The following is a 25,869-nucleotide window of genomic DNA, read 5'->3' on the forward strand; positions in this document are numbered from 1 at the left end:
TTTTATAAGTAGGTTCAAAGCTTTAAAGACAATACTCTTTCTATATTTATTTTAAATTGAAAACTTAATTACCAAAATTATTTCTTTTTTTATTTTTAACTGAGATGAATACGTATTTTATACTCTTTACTATTACCTTTAAAAAGTTTTTCTGTTTTTAAGTAATTAAATGTATTATGAAAGTCCAAGAATTTATAATTAATCAATTTATCAACTGATCGCCAGCAATTTTATAATAATAAATAAAAAAAAAAATGTTACGTATTCAAAAAATAAAAGAAAATCTATTATGTATTCGTTTAATTTAATTCAGATTTGTTAGTTTTAATAAAAAAACTAGTTCTGTAACGTTATGAATTTTCAATGTTAAATTTTAGTGGGAATAAATTTATTCTTTTTTTTTTCTTGATGATCTTTAAAATAAATACTCTTTTGGGAAAATTGGTTTCATAATATTTAATCTTATTATAATTTGATATATTTATATATATATAGCGTGCAATTGTATTTGATTTATAATGTTTTTTTATTAAATTTTGTTTTAATTATGAATTTTTTTCTTTGTAATCCTTATGTTTTAGTTTTGTTGTAATAGTTACGACAAATAATTTTACAATATACATTAAAATAATATATATGGTATATATTTGTGCTGAATGCCCGTGTATCAATTTAAATATTATCTTTTCCTAATCTTTGTTTTTTTTTTAACTTTTAATTTTTCAAATATATATAATATGTAGGTATATATACACAATTTTTCAAATATTTTCATTATATATTATCTTGTTTCTCATACAAAAATACCACCATAAAATATTATTTTCCTAGGATCTACATAATATAATATGTAATATATATTTCTATTTAGTAGCTAATCATATTATTTAAGGAATTAATAAATAATTTTAAGAAACAAAAATTTGTTTTAAATTTAAATCCTTTTTATTAATTATAATTTTTAATTTCTTTTAAATAAAAAAAAAATTTGATTTTCCTTCACAACAGAATATTATTGTTATTTTGAAAAAGCTTTTAGTAAAATTTTTGAACAAAATTGAAGCAAACAAAAATTACACGTTAAGTGTATTCATAGTAATGAACCTTTTTATAGTATTTCGTTTTGAATCCTTGTTATGACCCTTGCTGAGTTTCATCTTTAATAATTAATCTTCATTTAATTTTATCTTGTTTTAATATTTTTTCTTTTCACATAAAAACATTTAAGATTTTGTAAATGAAATACAGTTACACAAATATAAATGTTATTTATTATTTATTTTAATTTTTTTATTTAACTTTTAATTTAATAAATTTTTATTTATATACCTATATAAGTTCTAACTATTAAAAAAAAATAATAAACAATAATATATAATAATTAAAAAGAATTGTTTTTTTTTTTTGAATTTTATTCAATTTGTTTACTTTTTTTATTAATTTATTTTATATTATTTTTTTTTATCTACTAATATATTATATTTTGTTTTTGTTTAGTATGCAGAAATATTTTTGTTTTACTCTTTCCGACTTTGTTCAATAAATTTTAATCAATTTCTTGACATTTTCATCTGATTTGGACTAAAAAATAAATTAAAAGAGATAATTGAAAAAAATAAATTTCTTCATCTTTATTAAATTTTCTAGTGTTTTCTTTTTTCAAGCTTCAAAACAAATTTCATAATTTAATAGTTGATGTTGTATCAGTATTTATTAAATGTAGCTTGGATTATTTAGTACTTAAGTATATATCTTTACGATTTCTTTTCTTTGAAATTATTATTTTATTTTAATTTAAATTAAATATTTTACTCATTTTGTTTATATATTTATACGTATAGCTTTTGATGCATTTATATTAATTTATGATTTAAAATACAATCCTAGTTGGTTCCATATTATCGTAGACTCACAACAACGAAATCTCTGTAACAAATGTAAAATTATAAAATTATTCAAATAAAATTTAGTATGTAAATATATTTTTTTTTAAATTTATAATTACATATTATATAAATCATTATTTACCTTTATTTTCATGACTATCTGCTGTGACTAGCGTTGTTGAAGAAGTCAACAAATTATTATTATTAAAATTAACAGCATCATTTGAAATTTGTTGTGACTCACTGGCGAAGTCAATTAATTGATCACTTGTAACATCTATTAATGATTTTACATCACTTTAAAAGAAATTAAATTAATTATATAAAAAAAATATTAAAACATATGCTTGTAAAATTGGATAATTTTATTTTTGAAAAGCAGGAATCAATCATATTTCAAGAAACATTCAAACATTTAAGGCTAAATTACTAAAATTTAATTTTTCTTTTCAAATGTTTAAATTTTTGTTATTTATAAAATAAAATTTTTGATTAATAATTTTAATAATCTTTAACTTACTTTTTATTATTCATATTTTCAATATGACCATTACCATTGGCAATTGTCTGTGATATTAATTCGTTATTTGTTGTTGTAGTAGTTGTACCATTTGTTACTTCAGCAAATGGATTATTTTGCATATTTTGTATTAGATTTTGCTGTAAATTTTTAACATTTTGTTGTTGATCAATTATCATATTTGAAAAATTTTTAATTAAGGCATTTTCTTTATCAGTAACTGACTGTTCATATGTTGTCTGCGCTTGAGTTTTATTATTATCATTTACTGTTGTTGATGTTGTTGTTACAGTTAACTTTGTAGTAATATCTGCATTGTTATCTAATTCTGGAACCACCATTGTAGTTGTTGTTTCTGTTGTTACTGTATCAACTATTACATTATTATCACTACTACTTGTAACATCACTAGTATTACTATTTGTTGTTATACTACCATTTTTTTCGGACATTGTTGTTGATGTATGATTTTCAATTTCTGTACTAGGCGATTGCACCTGAGATTGTTGTTGCGATTGTGGCTCTTGATATTCTTGTTTCTGTTGTGATTCAGATTTTTGTTCCTCTTGCAATTCTTGTTTTTGATCGTTTTCATTAATATTATTATTAGCTACCTTTTCTTCAGTCGTTCTGTTTTCTACTTTTGACTCACCATTATTTTCCTTGATTTAATATAAGAATGATATAAAATGATAATAAAATGGGGTTTTAAGTATTTAAAGGGTTCGTTTAAAATATATTTTACCTTGGTTGGTGTAGAATTTGGTGTTGCTCCACCGCCAGTTTTTCTTGTACGTGACATAATTGCTTCAACTCGTTTTCGTCTTTCTTCACGTTCTTTTTCTTCACGTTTCAATCGTTCAGCTACCTCGAGTCTCTGTTTCTCTGCTTCTTCTTTTGCCTTTCTTTCACTTTCTTCTCTTTCAGCCTTTAGTTTTTCTTCTTCTTCGCGTTTAAGACGTTCTTCTTCCTCCCGCTTGCGAGCTTCCTAAATTATATGTAAACAAATATATTTATGTTAAAAAATTTTATGTTACAAATGTACGTAAAAAATGTTTTAAAAATTACTTCAATAGCTTGTTGTAATCGTTCCTCTTCCGCCCTACGTTGCTCTTCAGCTAAACGTGTAGCTTCTTCTTCAAATTGTCGTTGTTTCTCTTCTTCTTCAGCTATACGTTTTAGTTCTGCTTGTCTTTCAGCTTCAATCCGTTGTCTTTCTAACTCAGCTTGTCTTTCAGCTTCTTCTCTAGCTAAACGACGTCTCTCAGCCAAAGCAGCTTTAGCTTCTTCTTCAGTTGTAATTTTTCGTGCAATCATTGAAGCCGTCATTTCATTTTCTTGAGTTTGAAGTTGTTGCTGGCGTTCTATGGACATTTCACGGACCTTATCATCTTTTTCTGTATCTTGATCCACTTTCTCGTCGATGGATTCAATTTCCTCGTTTACATTTGAATTATCATATTCTTTTATAACAGCATTTGTAACATTAGCAACAATTTCGGATGAGTTACCGTTAACAATTGTTTCAAAACCGGCTTCAGTGTTGGTAATTTCAACAGTCGTAGTTGTGTTTTCATCAATATTTGGTACAATTTCGACAATTTCAATTGTATCAATTTTTTCAATATTTATAGCATCTTTTTCTGCCTTTGACTGGATTTCTAAGTTAGGTTGATGCTGTTGAATTTCCTTTTGTATTAACTCCTCTTGTTTTTGGTTATCTTGGACAATTTCCTTTACTGTTACTTCATATTGTTTTTCTGACGGTATTTCTTGTTGTTGTTGTTGTTGAGCTGGCACAGCATGTGCTTTTTTAGCTGAAGCTGATTTTATCGGTGTTTGATTATTTGACAGAGCCGTTTTAGCTGGGGTTGCAGTTTTAGAGTTAACTGCAGTTGGTTTGGGTGAAGCAGCATGTTCCTAATAAGATTTGAAAATAATATTTTAAAATGTTTTTTCATTAAAATGTTTTCAAATAGCTCTAATTACCTTTTTAATTGGCGTGGTTTTTTTCTCGGCGGATGAAGATAATTTAGTAATCGAACTTGAATTACTTAAACTTGTCCGTTTGGGCGTCATATTTTGGGTTTTTGGAATTGGCGGTTTATCTTTTTTCTCTTTTTTGTGTTCTACAAAAATACATATTTTAAAATATTTTTAATGTACATATTTATTGTACATGTAGTTACCATCATTTAAGACACCTGTTACTCCAGTACCTGCTATACTAGCTGGACGTGGTTTTCTAGGTGTTGGCATTGATCTTCTCTGTACTAAAGTTGATGTTGTAGTTGATGTAGACATTGCACTTCCCGGTCTTGACGGATTAACACTACCACCTGGTGTAACATCTCCAGACCTCGATCCTAAATTATTATTCATATAATGGACAATTATTTAAAGTCTGTATTTTTGATTCATATATTAGGGAAATTAATAATTATTAAATTAAATTTAGTAAGGTTTTTTCGAAATAAATTTTAAAAGATTTTTTAATATATAAATACACAAATATATAATCTATATATATATATATTTTTATATATTATACATATACAATATATATATATATATATGTATATATAGTTTATATAATTATAAAATTAAAAAATCAATATATAGATATAAAAGACGTGCAAAAGTGAATTTTTAGAATTATTTTTGGGATCAAAGAAAATAAATTATAAAAAAAATAAAACAAATAAAAACGTGCACCATACCACAATTAAATTTATAAAATTTATTTTTTATTGGTTAATTATTTTTCTAAAAATATTTGAAAAGAATTTGAAACAGTTATTGTATGTAAGAATTTGTTAAGAGCTAATTAGTTTTTAATATGCAAGTGAGGTTAATATGCAATATTTGTCTTAACAAAAAAAAATTAAAATAATGTTTTTTTTTTTTTTTTTGTTGTGAAAAGTAGAACTGAGTAGACTAAACACAAGTATTCTGTAATTGAATGTCACTTAATGGGCATCTGCTTACCAAAAGGTTAGTAAAAATGTGTGTATAATATTATAGTGTTAAATGTAATATTACGTTCAAAACACTTATTGAGCTTAAACTTTAAATAGGAATTGTGTACAATTATTTATAGTATTATTTTATTAGTTATTTTAAATCAAAAGTATGATTTTATATTCGCAGCTAACGGGATTTGAATTTATATTGATTGTACTTTTAATCTTGCATTGTGAAGTTTTTTTGATCATAGTGCAAGCATCACGTTTAAACTATTATGTTGAAATCATAGATAATTATATAATACGTCGACAGGTAAAATACATATTATACATCTTTTATGTATATACACATGTTATATTTTAATGTTATATCGTCTTAAAATTTTTCTTGAAAAAACATATTTTTTTTATATTCACAAGATATGTTTTGGTGGTTTAATTTTCTTCCTGATAAAAAAAATTGTATCCTAGTTTTAAGTTTAACATTAATTTGTCCTGCTCTTGTCTCGTAAGAACGAGAAATTTTAAGAATATTTATTGTAACATTTTTGTTTAATTTGAACAATTCTATTCGTAATAAAATGATTAATAATGATTTAATTTAAAAATTATGGCCTAACGATGTTTATTGTACGTCCGTACTTCTTTGAAAACGTGGGCGAATTTTTTTTAACTAAACTGAAAAAATCTAGATAAATAATATAGTACCGAAATTCAAATTTTAGGAATTTGGGGAAACTTTAGGAATTTAAAATATTGGTTTTATTTAGGCTCTAGAAGTCCAAGTTTCAAATGATTAGAAGGTAGTCCTAAATTTTACTCATAGGTTATTCTTCAAGAGATGTTTTACGGAATATTATTACCTATGAAACCAACAAGTTGATTATTTTTTTAAACGCGAACCCCAATACGCTTATGCTATTATAACTTACTTCTATTAAAGTAGGATTGTTCTTAAATTTGTATTTAATCTAATTTAAATAACAAAAATCTACGGTTTTTTAATGCGTTATCTATTGACAGATGTTTGTAAATTCTGACAAAAAACAGCTCAGACTCTCATGAGTAGACAAAACTTTTTTTGTATGCGGAAATCATGTTCACAGTTCAACACGTTCCTAGTTACATGAACTTAAAGTCATTTTTGACAGACTTTGTTTTTTATTTTTTCAAATTTTAAGCGTATAATATATTTAATATGAAAAGCAGAAAAATTTGTTCTAGTAATAAAAAACATAAACAATTTTAAGTAATTATTTTGGCAAGCATATAAAAACATTAAAAAGAGCATTTATTAAAATGTATTATTTATTTTAAATATTTAATATTATTTATAAATAATTAATTAGATACTAAATGATATTTTGAACTGGTTTAATCAGAATTTCGAAATGTAATGTTAAAGCTAACCAAGTATAATATGAAATGTATTAAAAAAGCTTCATTTCAATGCTTCAAACAAATGAAACGCTTAAATTAACTTATAAAATTTTAATATTATTATTTAAAAAAAAAAAAATTGTACACAATTTTAATGAAGACCGCTCTTAAAATTTTCCATGAAGAGTCTATATTTTTAAATAAGCATGTAATTTAACCTTATCCATTTTCACATAGTGTATAAAAAACCCCTTTTAAAATTTTTTGCTTTACACCATATTAATTATGTGAATTAATTTAAATATAAAAAAAATTAATAAATAAAATATTTGTGTATTTAATTAAATTTTTCGAATTTTGAGTTTTATGTAATTAAATTGTGTGGTGAATTTTCCTATTTTACTAATTTTACCAAAACTTGGAACACAATTTTCCATACCTTTTTGAGTAATTAAAAAAAAAAAACAAATCAATTTCCAATAAGCATTAATTTAATGAAAGAAAGCAAAAAAAAATTGAATATCGAAATAAATATGAAAATGTAAAAATAAATTAATAATAAAAAACAAAACAAATAAAAAATAAAACAAAACCAAAATATAAAATCTTTAATAAAAATATTTTTGTTTTTAAGGAAGGTGTATATAATGGATGTGCAAGAAATCTTTATGAAAATCATTATATTATGAAAAATAAAAATCAAAATTATAAATATAAAATTAAAATAAATAAAATAAACAACAACAACAAAAAACACACCTGATTGCGATAAATTATTACTATTAATATTATTATTTATATTATTTGTCTGTGCATCATCCTTTTTATCAGATTTTGTGAAACGATTAAGGAATTTTTTAGTAGATGAAATAGCACGTGTTGCTAATTGAGTCATACTTTTACTAGAATCATTTTTACTTAATGAACGTAATCCATTTTTATGATTATTATTACTATTTATATAATTGTAATGATTATTTTGTTTGTTATTATTATTATTATTTCCACTCAAGTGCGTCATACTACGAGACATGCTTTTTGATGGGGAATTATTTACTGAATTCATATTCATTTCATTTTCAAGTTGTTGTATTCTTTCACGTTCAATTATCGCTCTAATATGTTCACCATTACGTCGAACTGGTTGAGCCAATTGATCCAAACGTGTCATTGATACTGCACGTCCTTTATTTTTTTAATATAATTTTTTTTTGTTGTTTTTGTATTTTTTTTTTTATACGATATATTAATTTTTATAATTTTTTTTTTCAAAATTAAATTAAAAAATTATATGAAAATAAAGAGCAGGTTTGGGTTTTTTTTTTTTTGTAAATTTGATCGAAGAAATGAACAAAATGTTTTAAAGTTAACAAAAAGAAAAAAAAAATTGCAAAAAAAATAAAAAAGAAAATAGTGAAAATTTTAATTATAATTTTCAATTTTAATAGAAAATAGAAAGAATGAGAGAAAGTAGATTAGTTTAGAGCATAAATTTAAAATATTTTTTAAATGATAGAAGAGAAATTCTAAAAAAAATAAATCGCACACAGATTTTATTTAGCTGAATTTATTAGATTATTTCTTCTCTCTTAAATAACAAACTATATTCCATACCTATTATAATCTATGTTGGAATTTTAAACACTCATTGTAAATTAACAAATTTCTAATTAAGCTAATAGAAATCAAAATTGTTTCATTTAATATCGTATTTTCGAGTTGTTGAATTTTTTTTCGTAAATATAAAATATTTGTTCCCGATATGTGCATAGCATATACAATTTACATTGATTTTTACTACTTTTTAAACATTAAATTTGTTTAACATCTACACTTAATATTTTAGTTGAATTTAAAAAATAAACTGTTTATTAATAACGTAAATTACTACTCAAATATAATTTTTGCAATTTAAAATTTGATAAAATATTAAATAAAAAAAAAATTATTACAGAATTGTAGTCAGTACTTTTCAATATAATCGAATATGAAAAAGATTTTAATTATTATTTATGGTTTAGTAATAATTTTAATTATAATTTTAATATTGAAAGGAATTAAAAATATATTGATTGTAATATTATAATTAATTATTAATGACACTATTGAAAAACGAAAAGTGAAGCTATAGCATTTATGTAAGGTGCTGAGGGAAATGATAAATTTAAAATTAAAAATTTAAAGCACAAATTAATAAATCATTTGTATATATACTTAAAACATGTGTAGTTTTTCTTTCATATTCAAAATCAATTAAATATCAAATAATAATTTATAAGGATAATACAAATGTAATATCGAAATAAATAATTTAAGGATGCAAGTTATTTAGAAAAATATAAATATTATTCCATAAAATTACTTTCAATTCATATTAATTTAATATGAAAAAATAAATATTAAGGAACATTTATTTTTAAGAAATTCTTTAGTTTCCAATGGTGTATACGTCTTCATTTTAGTTTTAAATTGTATTTTAAATTGAATTCTTATTAAAAGAAACATGAATATAGCATATATGAATCATAAAGGAATTGAAAATTTACAGATTTATTTTATGAAACAAATAGCACAAAAGAAACTTAAAAATTTAACAACTCTATATACAACATATTTTTGATTTGAAATCGCAAATATTTAAAGCATTTAGCAATAATCACATAAATATACAATATTATCAATTAAAAATAAAAAACAAAACAACAATATTAAAAAAAAATGTAAAACAGATTATACTAAAAAAAAGCGTTTTTTGTTTTTTATTTTATTATTTAATGAAGGCGCTTAAAAATTTTAATACTAAAAAATATCTAGCAATTTAAATTTAAAATTCAAAAACACTTTTGAATAAAATTTATATGAAAAAAAAGTTCAAAATGCAAAAATTTTTTAAGAATATACATTAATGGTAATGTAGGAGAATATATAAAAGTAGTTAAAGTGAAAACACTACAGAAAGAAGAAAATATTTGAAAGGGTAAAAAAAAAAATTAAAATTAAAAAATAATTTGAGTACTGAATAGGAAAAAAAAAAACAAAAACAAAAAAAAAACAAGTAACCATTTTTCTTTTTGCAATACAAATTGCATTCAATGGTTTTTTTTCTTACCTGGCGTTCTGGGCGTATGACTAAGAGAAGATTTAGACCCAAAATTTGGCTCTCTTGGCATTGGTATAGTAGGCATTAAATCAGTTTTTCTTCTCGCAACAGAACGATACATTAGTGCAGGTGAATCAGTTGTTTCCTCTGATATTTAGTAATCAAGTTTTTATATCGTATAAGTTTTTATTTTAATTTGTATATATTTTATATTCGATGTTTTTTTTTTTTGTATTATTTAAATATATTCCCCATATTTATTAATTTTTTCAATAATTAAAACATATTGTTCATATTTGAATATGTGCAAGAATATTTTATCAATTTAAAATTGGTTGAAGAATGATGAAAAACAAAATATTTATAATATGGTTTTTTTTTCATAAATGAACGTATTATAAATATTTTTTTTTGTTTGTGGTGAGCAACAACGCAAAAACAATAAAATAAAATATTGAAGAAATAAAAAAAAAAAGAAAAGAAAATTATATATGTATATATTAAAATTTACTGTGAATTAAGAAAAAATGTTGTTTAAAAAAATAAATATTTAAATAAATAATGTCATAATATCAAAAAAAAACAAGAAATAAATATATAATATTGTTTAAATATAGTAATTAAAATAGTTCACTTTTATATTAAGTTTTTGTTATAGATTCTATGATATAATTTAATTTAAATTAAAACTAACATTAAATTTATTTGCTAGAATAAACCTAATATCTAGAAAAAGTAATTTATCGTAGTACCTAAATGACAATCTGACCTGATACTCCTCGAAATTTTTAATTTTCAAATCTTCGTATTGAAATTTATGAGAAATTTTGTTAAATAAATAATTATAAATAAGAAGAATTGAGAAAAGTGCTTTAATATTTAAAAACAGTATATCATGTAATAAATAAGATTTTTATTGAAATATTTTAACTTATTGATGTAAAATATTTTATTGATTCTATTAAAGCTTTATTTGTTTCTCTTCTTGGAAGCTGTTTAAACAGCCGTCAACTTTATTTTTCTGGGAATTCTAGAAATTTGGTTAACGTAAAAAAAACTGCTAAAATTTATGTTTTAATTTGTAAATTTTAATAAATATTTACGCTTACTTAATTTTAATAAACATATTAAAAATTATAATTAAGGCTAACTGATTTACTTTAATTAATATAATACATATTATTATCGACAAATTAATATCATAGAATCCTTAATATTCATCGAAAATTTTAAGTGAAATATTCACTTCGAAAAATGTCAAAGGACACTTAATCGAAATAAAGCTATAAAAATTTAATAATATTAAACTAAAAGCACACTGTTTTTAGAAAATAAATTCTAAGCGTATTAAAATCATGCCAAAAAAATTAAATAATGCACTGATCATTGAAACTAAAGTATTCAAATTAAATATGTAAATTTGTTTCTATAAATTTCAATTGTGCTAAAAAAAAAATTTAAAAAAAAAGCTATTCTAAAATCACTCTTCGAAAAAATCAATCTTAAAATATTAAAATTAATTAAAACAAAAATTAAAAAAAAAACTAGTTACAAAAAAAAAGGAAACTGTTTCCTGTTATAGATTTACATATACAAGTGGAAATGAAAAATTTTTGTTTATTTCCTAATAATAAAATTATATAAAAAAAAAAAATTTAGTACTTTTAATTTGGGAAAAAAATAAAATTAGAACACAAAAAATTAATTAAATTATAGAAAAAATATCAATATGTTATTACACAACACTAAAACAATTTTGTATTAAAAACAAAATTCTACGCCATTTTGTGCTTAAAAAATGTTAAAAAATTCAAATTTCTTGAGGATTATTTTACTTATTGATCACTAAATACGGATATTTAATTTGTTTATATGTATATGTAAAAGGTTGTGTTAACTTCATAATATTTTGCAAAATAATTAAATTTTTTACTAAAAGTATTTATAAAGAGCTTGTACAATTGATACAGAGCCTATACGTCTTATAAATTTATTTTAACATTACAATTTTATAGGATTAGTAGGTGTTTTCAATTGGAACAATAAGAAAAATTTCTTTACTTCAGAAGCTACTTTCAGTTTTTAATTTTCTAATAATATTCAATAGTTTCTGAGATCTTAACAATTTTAGAAAATTTTATACTTAAATTAATAAATATCACAAAATATTTTAAGAATAATCAAAAAGGGGGAAAATTAAAAAATTATTCGATAGGAAGTCGAATATAAAATTGAAAAAAAAATTGCTATGTTAAATATATTAAATAATATTTATTTTAGGTTGAGACTAAAAATTTACTCGAATACTTGAAATTCTTGCATAAGAATCTTAATATAAGTACTGTTTTCAAGATATTAACATTAAAAATTTAATTTTAAACAAACAATAAAATCTAAATTAAAATGTATATTTCTTTTTTCAATGACTATGAATAATGAGTTAAATAAGACTCAAAAAAAAAATTTCAAGAAAACTTAAAAAATTAAAAAAAAATTCCTCATAAATTTGTGTGTTAACTGTAATTCTACAAAAAAATTTTTTTAAAAATTATTTTTTTTTTCAAATGCACTCTATCAACATGCATTTAATTATAATATCTCTCTCTGAAGCATTATATGTATGTATATATTCATTACATCGCATCACAATTAAAATCTTTAATTTGTGTTTTTATTTTAATTTAGAAAAATATTATAAAAGCAAAAATATTTTTTTATAAAAATAAAATATTATTTAGTAATTACGATAATATTATATTATTTTTAAATTAATTTATCTTTAAAATGATTAAACTTTAAAAATTAATCTATTTTGAATATAGAAAACTTGAATTTTTGAACACCTTGTAACTCCAAAGTTAATAAACTTGGATCAAATCAATTTCTTGTAAAGTAGCACTTTTCCTTTCAACAAGTGAAAATGCTGCTTTTGAAAAAAAAAAAAGTAACATTATTTAAACTGCTTTCATTCATATACAAATATATTTTAAATGATTACATACATTTAGAATGAGACAAAAAAAATTTTAAAAAGGCGTTCACATAATGGTCGAATTATTAATTTCGTGAGCTGACGTAAATAAATGATAGGTAAAAACCTTCTTCTACTAAAAACAGTTTAAAGATCTATCTATGTATTCCTTAATTTCAACTTTTTATCTCAAAAGGTATAAAAGTTTTGCAAAACAGACACACTTTTTTTCAAAAATTTTTGGAAAAGCACTTGAAATTGAATGGTAGATTGAATAAAATTTATTGATACAAATTCCAGAATTTTATTTATGCAAAATTTTAATGCTTATTAAACTGTATTAGGAAAAGTAAAATTGATTTGAAATTCTGCTATGAAATCAAAAAATAAATTTTAAATATTTATTATTACTATTAAATATTTAACAAAAATATGATGGCGATAGAAATATTGCATGATTTATTGAAATATTCTAATATGAAATGCATAAGAACATCCAAAATAATTAGAAAATTAAGAGTATTTTACGATGAGTACTTATTAATATGAATTAGAATAAGTTCCTTATTTTAGAGTATTTTTTTGTAAAAATAAGTATAAAAAATAAAAAGAAATACATGTTTTGTTACTAAAGTAGGGTCAAAAAATCAAAACAGCAAGATAGACCAGAATAAATTCATTTACAATTTTTAAAATTAAAATCATTTTGAAGATTAATTAAAAAAATAGTTAAAATTTTTCTTTTTTAATATTATCGTATAACTAACAAAAAAATTACTGTTAAATAAAATTAATTAAATAAACAAAAAAAAATCAATAAAAGATGATTTGATATTACAAGAAATAAAATAATAATTAATATGATTTTTCTTTATTTCAAAAATATTATGTTTATTATATATAAATTTTTTTTAGAGTAGAAATTTTAATAACCCTCAAGCTAACCTTTTGTATGTTGTATTGTATTACAAGGTCCATCAATATCAATTTCATTTCCAATAATTGATAATGAATAACGTTTTGGGGGTTCATCATTACAGAAACCCCAATTGAATACTTCATACATTGAACCTGACTTATTACGATGTAATGCTATTAAAAGTAAATAATAATTTTTTTTTTTGTTGTCTGTGTTTTAACAATTTATAACATTTGTTTTTTTTGGTTTTTTATTTATGTTTAATTGGAAATATATATGTATGTATATAAAAAAAAATATATTGCTTTTTTGTAATCCTTATATTCAAAATTTAAATCCTAAATTAAAATTTTATTCGTAATAAAAAAAAATATTTTTATTATTAAAATTATAATTGAAAAATTTTAAGTGGAAACATTGTGGATATGTGTAAACACTCATTTTGTAGTAAAAGAAGAAGGGTAGTAAAAACAAAATAAGGAAAACTGCTAACATTTATAAATTTTTTTCTTTTTTTTTGTTTCAAATAATAAGAAAAGGCTTTGAATTTGAACTTAATAACAATTAAGAAAAAAATATAATAAAAATCAAAATCCATTTTATCTTTAGGAAATTGAAATAATTGTAAATTAATAAAAAATGAATAAAAACGTTGATACGACAATTAAAATATTTATTATTGTAAGCAAAAATATAAAAAGTGAAAACACAATTCGATAAAAATTAACGAAAGCTAATGGAAACTACTTTGACTTTTTTCCGAAATTTATTTAATTCAAAAAAATTCAGTAAGTGCTAAATAAAATATTTTGCTTTTTTATTTTAAAAATTAATATTTTACGCTTTTAGTATGAAATTGTCGGAAAAACGTTTTACCTTAAAAGGTATAAAATTACTTTTGTAACTTAAAAGAAAAATAACTTAATAACTTTTAAAAGTATACGCAAGAATAGCAATAGTACAAATTAAAAAAAAATATTTTACCATCATTATGTCTATCTATACCACCAGCTGATGTTGCGCGTTTTTTAGACCCATCAGATAATTCACGTTCTGAACTTCTTCTTGATAATGTTGGACCAGAATAAGCCACATTTGATATTGATGTTGACCTAAAATGTAAACATAGTTTAAAATAACTTTCATTTTTGGAGGTACAATATTTGATATTTTTGCTTAATATCATTTTCATTAAATTAGTATAAAACATAATTTTGCTAGCACAAAATATTTTGATAGTGCAAAACGTTCACATATAAAAATGGCTGAATTATTTCATTATTTTTATCGATTATTTATTTATAAATTATTCATTCATTCATTTTGTAATTTAAATAAGATAATATAAAAAATTTCATATTCGTATTTGGTATTAAGAAATCACCTATGTGAAAACTTGGGATTTTTTACAAAAAAAAAACCAAAAACAGAATTGAATTATTGAATTTAATTAATATCAATTCATGGAGTACGTCATTTAATTGGAAAATTAATTCTACAATATATAATGGCTGAGCACACAAACTAATACAAACTAATAAAAATTAATTGAATCATTTGTAGTACACAATATTTTTATTTAATTTGATAGAATATATTATGTACTAAGTTAATATAGAGCTTTTAATTAAAAAGTATTACTAATATACCACATACAAAAATTTGAATATGCAAATAGATATTTAGTTTTTTTGTAGATCGTCAGCTCATTAGTTTGTGAATTTGATGAATTGTTTTGTAAAAGAGATGCATGAGAGATTCTTAAATATTTGGTTTAACGAATACAATCATTACAAATACATAAATCTTAGAATCTGAGACAAAACTATGCGAATTTGGAAATTTCCACAGGATTGGTAAAGTTGTATAGGTTATTATAATATTAAATTTATACAATATTAACTTTTTAACAACATGGACCCAAAAAAAAATTCCTTATTATTTCAATTTCACATTACGGATGATAAAAAAATTTGATATTCGGTCAAGTTATTTCTTTATATCATTCATTTCCAATAAGTCACTCAAAATATTTCTAATTTTAGGTTATTCATAATAGGTGTACCTTCTATTCCCCCAATATGTTGCATTTGAAACCGATAGCATATCTGCTGGATCTAATAATCTTGGTGTTGATGAACCAAATGCAAATACAATTGAACTTTTTTCGTTTCGTTTTTTTGTTTCTAAACGTGCTGAACGTTCCTAAAATAACACAAAAAATATAAAAATTTTAATTAAATTAATTAATAAATCATTAACATAATATAATATTTAATTGAGATTTAAATTATTATATTTTGTTATAAAATTATATTTAAAACAAAATCATACTAAATTTTTCCTCATTATGTATTCTCTTCGTTCTTTTTCAGCTTCCATTATTGCACGTTTTCGTTCTTCAACTTGGTGGCGTTTTTCATTGTCACGATTCCTTAATTCTTCAATACGACGGCGTCTTTCTTCTTCCTTTTGTTCACGAAAACGTTGTGCTGCTTCGGCTTGAGCTTTTAATTCTTCAATTTTTCGTTGTCTTTCTTCATTTTGTCGTTCTTTAGCTATCCGTAATTTTTCCTCCCGATTTCGATCGGCTACTATCATTTTGAAATTTTCATTTGAAATAATTACAAAAAAAAAAATATTTCAATTAAAATACAAAAAAAAAAAGAAATTGAATTACTTATTATAGTTAGTAATTATTAATCAAAATAAACATAAAACAAAATGTTAATGAAATTAAATTAAAAATAAAAAATTTTATTACACTGACATAAAACAAAAAAAAAATTTAATCAAAAAAAAAACATGTATGTATATGTTTTAAAGAAAATGAAAAATATTGGTGGTTAATTGTTTGTTTTGTATCTATTTAAAAAGAAAGTTATGAAGTGAAGAGTAATAGAAATAAGAAACATGTAGTAGTTGTGAGGTTATTAACATTTTTTGCATTAAAAACTCATTGAACCCAATATTAAATTTATATTTTTTACCTTGATCACATAAATGTTTATTATATGTACATATACCCATATGTTGTATGCATAACACTATTATTTAAGATTAACAAAAAATTGCATATATTCAGGGGATCATTGTATGTCTTATCAAAATTTGATTTTAACAAATAGAATTAGCAGTGAATCAAGAGCAATTCTTAATAATTTAACATTAATTACGACCTCGTATTATATGAAGCCAATTAAAGAAAAAAATTTAAAGTCAAATTTAAGTCAAAAACAATTTTACTCTCTTAGTTAACACAGTCATTGTATCTTCATGAGTATTTACACATTAATCTGGTGTTCTATTTTAAATTATTACTTTGTTTTTGTTTTTCTTATCATATTGCAAATATTATGATTTGATTTTCACAAAACAAAAAAATCCATTTAAAAGAACAAATACAAATAAAGCATAGTGACTAATTATTACTCATAATATTTTGACCTTAATGATCGTTAACAAAATAATAAGAAAAAGATTTGATTTCATGTAAATTAGAAACACCATATTATTAAATTATTCAATTGGAGAGACTTGATCTGTAATCTACATGTAGAATTTTAGACCGATGAATATGTACATATTTAAGCTTAATGTTATCAGAATATTTATTATACTTGAACGTTTGAAATACATAGGTATTTTAATACAAATAAGTTGGAGTATGTAAGTACATAAAATCAGTCTTCGTCATATAACATGCGCTTCTGCATAAATTATAACGTTTTTAAATTAAAATTAAAGGTAAAATGTTTAAATTTATAGGTAAAATATTTAAATTGATGATAATTTTTGTAAATGTTGAAGTAAAATAGCTATTTAAAACTAATATTACAAAATTTGTCGCTATTGAAAAACAAAAGAATTTTGATTGCAGTTTTCACAAAAATACTCGTATTCCAAAATTTTTTATTCATACAAGAAGTAAAATTTTTAATGAAAATTTTTTAATCGCTATTAGAGTGCTTATATTAAATAATTTAAATGAAAAAGAAATTTATTTTTATATTTTAATTTAAAGTTTGATTTGAATTTTATAGCAATAAAACTTAAAATTGAATTGCGAGAATGGAATATAAGATGGCAAGAGTCAATCCCATTTTTTTAAAGATCAGATTGCTGGAAAATTGTACAAAAACTGGTATAGGAGTTCTTGAAATAATTATTTCTAAAAAATAATTATTACTTATATAATGATTAAAATTATAATAATATTTAGAATGCAATTTTAAATTGCATAAGTAGTTCAAGGTCTAGTTTAAATTTAACTACATTATGTAAAAAAATATCCCTGAAGTCAATAACATTTTAACTTGTTTTTAACTTTATTGTTGATTAATTTTAAACATTTTCATATATACGTTATATTTATATACTTATATATATTAATTTAAATTAATTTATTAATGTGCACACAATGGTAAATTGCAAGCAATCCAAAAATAATTACAATATTTCACACATAGCTAAGCATTATGAATTTTATATATGGTATTTTATAATTATTTTTTTTGAAATATTGAAAGGCAAAATTGATCATATGAATTAATTTTTTAGTTAAGTACACACACATTAGTTATTTTGATCTGCTGGTTATGGTATTAACCATTTTAAAAATGTTTTAAAGTTTATTTTTATTCATTCAAGCAAAAAAAAATATCAGTATTCAGAAATTAAGAAAACAATTATTTTAAAATTGTATTTTCCTTATTTCGTTTTACTTTTAATTTTGATTATTTACGAACATCATGCAAAGTATATTAATATATATACATATATTAGAAGCTATTATACAATTTAGTTCTTATATTGTGGTACCTTCATTAGACCCTGAATCGCCCCCCGTTTGTGCAAACCAATGAATTGTTGAATTATTTTCATCTTCCATGCTTGCTGAATAATATCATATACATAGATAATATTTAGTTTTCATGAAAGTTTTGAAATTTTCTTAAATTTTGTTTTAAATTTAATTGTTATTGCATTTAAAAAGGATTTTAATTTTTTTTTTAATTTTATAAATATTTCTGAAAATTTTTACAGAAATGTATTATTGTTGAATTGAATTCAATATTTTAAAGTTTGTAAACGCTATTTTTATTTACTTTTGCAAAATTAAAATAAAATTTTCTTGGAACAAAATTCTCTCGAAATATACAAAGAGAGAATTATATAATCAAGAAGTTAGTCAATATTAAAATTCTTTGTAATATTGCAGTTCTAATTAATAATTAAAAAATAAATTCAATGGATCTGTTCAGAACTGTTTTAAATGCCCCAAAAGCACTAAAAGTTTTATCAAATTGAAAAAAATTTAATTAATCTCCTAACTTTTTATCACAACTATTTTTGGTATCAAAAGTGCATTAAAAATATCAATAATTAATTTTAAATTTCATTGAACATTTTAAAATCAGATATTTGAATTTGTTTTATAAAGTATGATATTAAAATCTATGTATGTATGTATGTATCGTGAAAAATTTTTTTAATAATTGTATTAGTATTTTTGACATATAACATACTCGCACCTATACTCTAGAGATCACTAGTCTAAATTTTTGATAACAGTATTGAAATCTTTACAACTTTTCAAGAATAATTATCAAACTATTTTAGCATAAATTAGCATTAAATTTATGAAAATCTAATTGAAAGAAGTCTAGTATATACATGTGTATTAATTATTTACCGAAGAAAATAATTATCAACTAAATAGTTAGATTTTGGAATTCTTAATTGTCACAAGAATTTCCCAAAATTTTTTACTTTTAGAGAACACAACAGATACTCAAGCATTTTTTCCATGTTTTTAAGAGTTTGATATTAGGCTGTTAAAATAATATTAATGAGTTTTCAGTTCTTTTTCGCTTTTTACGTAAATGCATTTTAGATTTTAATCGAAATTTTGTAAATATTTACATATTCTAATAATATACCTACAATTATCAATATATAATAACAAATGATTTGTCATTTAACCCTAAAAAGCACAACGTATGTAAAGTCATAAAATTAGCATATCAAGCTCGCTATATAAAAACTAGAATTAATAGTTCGAATTTAACTTATGGTTGTTATTAAAAATGTCTGTCTTTATTGGAAATTTTTAAACTGAAACTGGAAATAATTATCCAAACTGAAAATAATTTATAATTACACAACCCTAGTTATAGGTAAGTAACTACTTACAAAAAAATTAACGAAAAATCATATCTATATTGGAAACTACCACGAAAAAGTTCTGCAAGAACTTCTGCCCAGTAAATTACAACAGTAAATTACAAGAACTTACACATTAACCCCTATCAGATTTTTCTCTTTCAGATTTTTTACCCAAAAAAAGGAATAAAAAATATAGCTATTTTACCTAAATAAAGATTAGAAATTGGAACAGTTCCTATGGAAGAAAATGCGTGAAAAGGTTTTAATAAAATAAAATTTAGAAGCTCTTGTTATGCTTTTTGGCGTTAATAAAAAAATACAAGAGACAATGGCTTTTATTATTTAAAAAACTATTTTAATTATTTTATTTTTTTCTTTGGGTATAGAAAATAAAATTTAAAAATTAAAATGTCGAAGAAACAATTTTTGCTAGTACATATAGCGTCTTATGTTCCAATAATTATAATATTTAAATATTATTTCTTTCTATAAGTATATGAGTATATACTATAATATAATCACTTATTACATATATATACATTTACTGTTTGTAGAACTACATAATATGTATTTTGTAATTAAAAATATTAAATCTCAAACTAAGAGTATATGTGCGTTGAACTTATAGTGTATGCATTTAGTGCAAGAAATCTAACATAAATTAAATACATTAAATACAATGTATGTTTGTGCAATCATATTGCGTGTATATATAATGAAAGTTTGGTACCTCAAATCATAAAAAGAAATGAAAAAAATTTAAATTGTTTATAATTGTGTATATAGAAATAAATATTAAAATTGTGTATTTTTGTGTATATTTGTGAGAGTTGAATGTGAGCTTTATTTAATTCTATAGTGTCCATATGAACAAAATAGTATAAAATAACTAGGTTTATATGAGCCATTTTATTAATTCACATTTTTAATTATAATAAAATGAATTTATAAGTCGTTTCTCTCTTTATGATTATACGAGTACCTATGATACTTAAAAGTAAAAAAAATAAAAAAGTTTATAACTTTAAAATAAAAATAAATAAAAAATGAAAAGTGAAATTTTATTATATTTTTTTTTTCTAAACTTACGTCTTTTTTCTGCACTGGGAGGACGGTTATCCTTAAGCGTAATAGATTCTGAGGGGAAGAAAAATATAAAAATGAATAAATAAAATGAAAAATTTATAAAATTTTATAAATACTAATATTTGTTTTTAATTTAAATGTAGTATGCAATAAGAATTATAAATTTATAAGTATGTAGTTTAAATTGAAAATAATTTCTGCAATACATACAGGGTGTTCGACCGTTGACTGTACCTTCGTAACAGGGTGATAGAATGCCTGTAAACGAACAAGAAACACTAGGTGACATTTTGTTTTTTGAGGACCCATTATCACTAAAAATGCAAAAAAATTAACAAGTTTTCTGAAATTGAAACTTTGAGGCCTCATAGCTCTAGAAGGAGAGTCCGCAAAGCAAAATGTCATTGGATGTTTTTCATTCATCTGCATGTATTCTATCACCTCGCTTGGGAAGAAATATGTCGAGTCTCGAACGCCCAATAGTCAAGCTTTACTGATGGAAACATTTTTTGTTAATTTTTTCTTTTCTTATAATTATTCATTTCTGATTTTAATTTAGTCGTGCTAGAATATAAAAGTTTTCTTTTGTTGTTTAAAAAATCACATAATAATTGTTTGCACATAGCCGTACAACTTATAAAATTCAATAAATATCTATCATATATTAATTATTTATTTTGTCATAGATTTAGAATATGAGAACTAATTCGCTGTCCTTTAAAATATATCTTTAATAATTATAGTTATATATATACGTACATTCTAGAGAATTAAAAAAATAGATAAAAATTGTTTAATAGGTCGGGAAGTATGTAATTCAATTATACATTGCTCTATATACTAAACAACATTGTTAAATTATGTAAGTACAAACATATTGTATCCGAATAGTATGTCCAATATTTATCTTTCTCAAAAGTATGTGACTTCAATAATTCAGAACTTTCAATAATTTTTTAGATCATATTATTCTGGTGATTCAATAACATTCACTCAAATCATACACATTCGCTCAAATTACTAATTATATACTTATACATGTACATGTATTAAAAGATTCATTTCTAAATATACTAGAGGAATTAAGCTGTTCCTTGATTCATTTTACATTAAATGAACTAAAACCATTTTTGTTCTTTAAAAAAAAATAAATAAAATAAAATTGTATTTTAAGTATAATCATTGATTTAATGTAAAATTAAGATGTTTTTCTAAATAAAGGATAATGAAAGCATTCCCAACATATAAAAGTATTAATGGGTGCAGGATGATGAAAATCCTTTAAGCAGCGGATCATTGAAGTGCTCTACGTTAATATTAAAATGTTCGAATTTTGCTTTATGAACTTTGTGTTTCAAAAAAAAATTCTTTTGATTTCAAAAAATAAAACCCGAAAATTTAATTTTAAACTGCTAAAGGCGAACATAACAAAAACAGAAAATTTATAGAATTCTTTAACTTTTTATAATATACTCGTAACAACAACATATACATGCATATACATATATAGCTATACATACAAATTTTTCAACTTTCTCATGTTTTACAAATAAAGATTTCTCGGAATATAAACCATATATAAGAATTTTATTTTAGAAAACTATGTTGTTTTTAACATCAAAATAATTTATTAAGGTACGTTAAGCAATTTCAAAGTATTTTTGAAAAACAATTAAGATTATCATTCGCACTATGACGAGTTGTAGTATGTGTTTTAATTATTTAAACAATTAATTTAATAGAATATAAATTTTAGACACAATAAAGATTACCAAGAAATGTGATCTTATTGCAAATAATTCATTTAACTTGATGCCATGTATAATATAAAAAATTTTTTACAAAAATATTACAGGTGATCATAGTCATTATAATAAAAAACATAATTAATATCAATTTGCTTAAATGATGGATTATAAGAAATCCAAAAAAAATTGAATCTTATCTCAAGAATCTTATATTTTTTTCAAAGATAAATAATAATATTAATCAATCAATTCAAAACAACCTTAGGCTATCAAGACCCTTATTTAGTTCAAGTGTACCATATATTCATATCTATGTATAAATACGTTAGTTAGCTAACCATATTTGTGCCACATTTAACGTCCACTTAAATAAAATATCTAATTAAATGAAAAAAATTTTGATATACGCACCCATAAATCATCTTAAATTTTTTTAATGATTTTTATTTTAGGAAAGTTTGCACATGTATTATTAATTTAGGAACAAGTTAATAAAATAAATTTGTCAAAAAATAAAATATGATTTCAAATTTTTTGTTTAAATTTAATTTTGTATGTCTAATATATATTGCTCGTATGTGTAATATTTGCCAAGATTAATTGACTTTTGTATTCCCATCAAGAAAATAAATAGTATAAAAAGCTAAATATAAACTAAAAACTAAAATAATAAATCCCTATACATAACAATATCCTATACATGTATATAATAAATACTCTATATAAATTCCGGGAAAACAAATAACATATATTTGTATATAATTTCAAGTATCAATCTGCTGCTATGCTACCAAAATTCGAATTTAAGAATTTATTGTGAGCACTACTCGGTTACTCGTATCAGCATTTAGAAGACCGAATCCGTCAATAGGTAATTCGTTTTTTGGTACTATATATCAGTTAAATTAGCTAATTAGGATCGATAATTTCAATATTTATTAATGAGAAACATAATTGGTTAAAATATTTTAAAAAATAATGTGAAAAAAAATTAATTACATTTAAAAACCTTTTTATTAATCAAATTTACATTATTCAATCAATACTAAATTCGGAAAGCCGGAACCCATATCGCAACAATTTTTGTTTAATCTCTTCAACCTTTAATTATTCCTCAACAATTAATTGAATGAAAAATCAAATTCCAAGTTCAAAGTTAAATTGTCGGTACTTAACAAACAATAAAATTAACAAAATATCTCAAACTTGCTCTTAAAATCATAATATTAATAAAATTAATTTATAATATTTATTAACTCTACCATAAAATTTGATTATTAAGTAGAAGTTATTAAGGTTAAAATAATTTTTTAAAAATTAAGCAGAAAAAACAAAAGAGGCTAAGGCACAATATATATACGTGTAATATCTACATATAGAATAAGAATGATTTCTAGCCAAATTTGAAATTAAATGGAATGAGGCAAGGCCTTGAAAACTTTTTATTATTTTTATTATTATTGCTGTTTTTTCTTTTTGTTTTTAATTTTTCATATGGTTCTTCTCAATAGAAAACCTCAAATTATTTTGTTCTTATAGTAAGTTTTGTTATTGCAATGTTATGTTGCTTTTTTTCTCAAAAATGAAATATTTTTTATTTTATTTTTTGAAATTAAAAATTTTTTATAACCTTATACATAATTTTTTTTTTTATTTTTTGGCTTTAATATTTTTTTATTTTTTGCTTATACACACAAAACTATACAAGGTTTGTTCACATTTAAATTAGAAAAAAAAAATTTTTTCTTATTTCAAAATTAGAATTTTTAAAAGAAGAAAAATTAGTTGAACTTTTTTATCTTGTTCTATACGAGAATGTTTTTTTTTCTTTTTCTTTTTAAATATAGACATTCAAAAGTGAATTCCAAATAATGAATCAACAGGGAAAAGAAGAAGATTGATTTTTTCTTTTGTGATTTAAAAAAAAGTAATATTAAAAATCTTTTTATGGTAAAAAATTTTTCAAAAGAAAATGAGAATGTGCCTATGTAACTATATAGATATTATTACGCCCTTCTTATATAATTCATAACTTAGCTAAATGTGCTTTAAATTTTATACATACGTACATCGAGGGCTTATGGCGAAAACCCTTTCATCCAACATAAGAGAAAAAAATTTTAAAATAATTTTTAGTTAATAAAAGAAGATCTACCAAATTCATATTATACTAGTAATTTTACTGTAATATTTTGCAAAATTAAATAAAATCTTTCTTGAACATTCCTAATCTATAATCACTATTTTTAGAATAAATATTTATATAGATTATAGTAATGAATATTTTCGATTCTTTTCCAAATTATTTTAAATATTTTCGTCGTTGAGATAAAGAGTTTTTTCCATAAGCCCTCTCGGTATTTAGATTCACATATGTATGTATATTAACATAGATATATTTATTTGTATAAAAGATACGTTTTCGTACAAAGGGCAGAAAAATTAAATATAATCATAATATGAATGAAAAATTCTTCTTTTTTAATGATAAATACTTAAAAAACGGAAATAGATTTATGATGTCGCATACTTACTTTATTTTACTTGAACAGAAATATAGAAAAATTTATATAACTGCAATTGAGAGGTGTACATCATTATAATGAAAGTGTATTTTTAAATATAATAATGAAGTAGAATTGTCTTGTAAATGTCGTTTATGTCATATTTGATTTTAGTTATAATAAATTTATGAAAATTATATCGTGTAAACGTGAAAATTTAGGGATAGAGAAAAGAAATCTAACATTTTTTTAGTGAAAATATGTAAATAATGATTATGATATTGTATATTATATTAATAAATATAATTTTGTATTATTCATAACTCTTCGAATTTATGAATAATACAAAATTATGTTATTAAATTATTATTTAAGAATAATTTTAATTTAAAATAGTACAATAATAAGACAAGAGATTTTCAAAATAACATTCTTATAGCATAAACTGAAAACATTGTCATATAACAGCAAAACAGAAGGAGGACGCGTAGCCAAAGGAGCGAATGAAGGCAGAGAATACATATACTTATTTATTTTACTATTATTATAAAATAAAAATACTAAGAAATTTATCTTTAATTGAATTCAACTTTATCTTATTACAATGGCATTATATTATAA

General features: G+C 21.8%; 1 protein-coding gene across 7 annotated transcripts in view; it reads right to left on the bottom strand.

Annotated features, from left to right (window-relative positions):
* Nucleotides 1-545: 545 nt before the first annotated feature.
* LOC129609310 (ensconsin-like) overlaps nt 546-25,869 on the bottom strand; it is an 85,042-nt gene continuing 59,718 nt past the window's right edge. For 2 of the 7 annotated variants that reach the window (XM_055521263.1, XM_055521266.1), the window contains exons 2-16: nt 21,000-21,047; nt 18,564-18,638; nt 16,077-16,336; nt 15,808-15,947; nt 14,727-14,854; nt 13,769-13,915; nt 9,862-9,999; nt 7,512-7,937; nt 4,596-4,772; nt 4,396-4,535; nt 3,475-4,326; nt 3,152-3,394; nt 2,407-3,068; nt 2,029-2,183; nt 546-1,926 (exon numbers count right to left, since the gene is read on the bottom strand). In XM_055521263.1, the coding sequence (XP_055377238.1) occupies nt 1,910-1,926; nt 2,029-2,183; nt 2,407-3,068; nt 3,152-3,394; nt 3,475-4,326; nt 4,396-4,535; nt 4,596-4,772; nt 7,512-7,937; nt 9,862-9,999; nt 13,769-13,915; nt 14,727-14,854; nt 15,808-15,947; nt 16,077-16,336; nt 18,564-18,638; nt 21,000-21,047 (3,608 nt within the window). In that variant the 3' untranslated portion in view covers nt 546-1,909. The remainder of the gene's footprint in view (nt 1,927-2,028; nt 2,184-2,406; nt 3,069-3,151; nt 3,395-3,474; nt 4,327-4,395; nt 4,536-4,595; nt 4,773-7,511; nt 7,938-9,861; nt 10,000-13,768; nt 13,916-14,726; nt 14,855-15,807; nt 15,948-16,076; nt 16,337-18,563; nt 18,639-20,999; nt 21,048-25,869) is intronic. The other 5 variants (XM_055521265.1, XM_055521267.1, XM_055521268.1 and 2 more) reach the window with 5 other exon arrangements.

The sequence above is a fragment of the Condylostylus longicornis genome, unplaced genomic scaffold (assembly GCF_029603195.1).
Source record: "Condylostylus longicornis isolate FDR11 unplaced genomic scaffold, ASM2960319v2 ptg000038l, whole genome shotgun sequence".
Classification (NCBI taxonomy): domain Eukaryota; kingdom Metazoa; phylum Arthropoda; class Insecta; order Diptera; family Dolichopodidae; genus Condylostylus; species Condylostylus longicornis.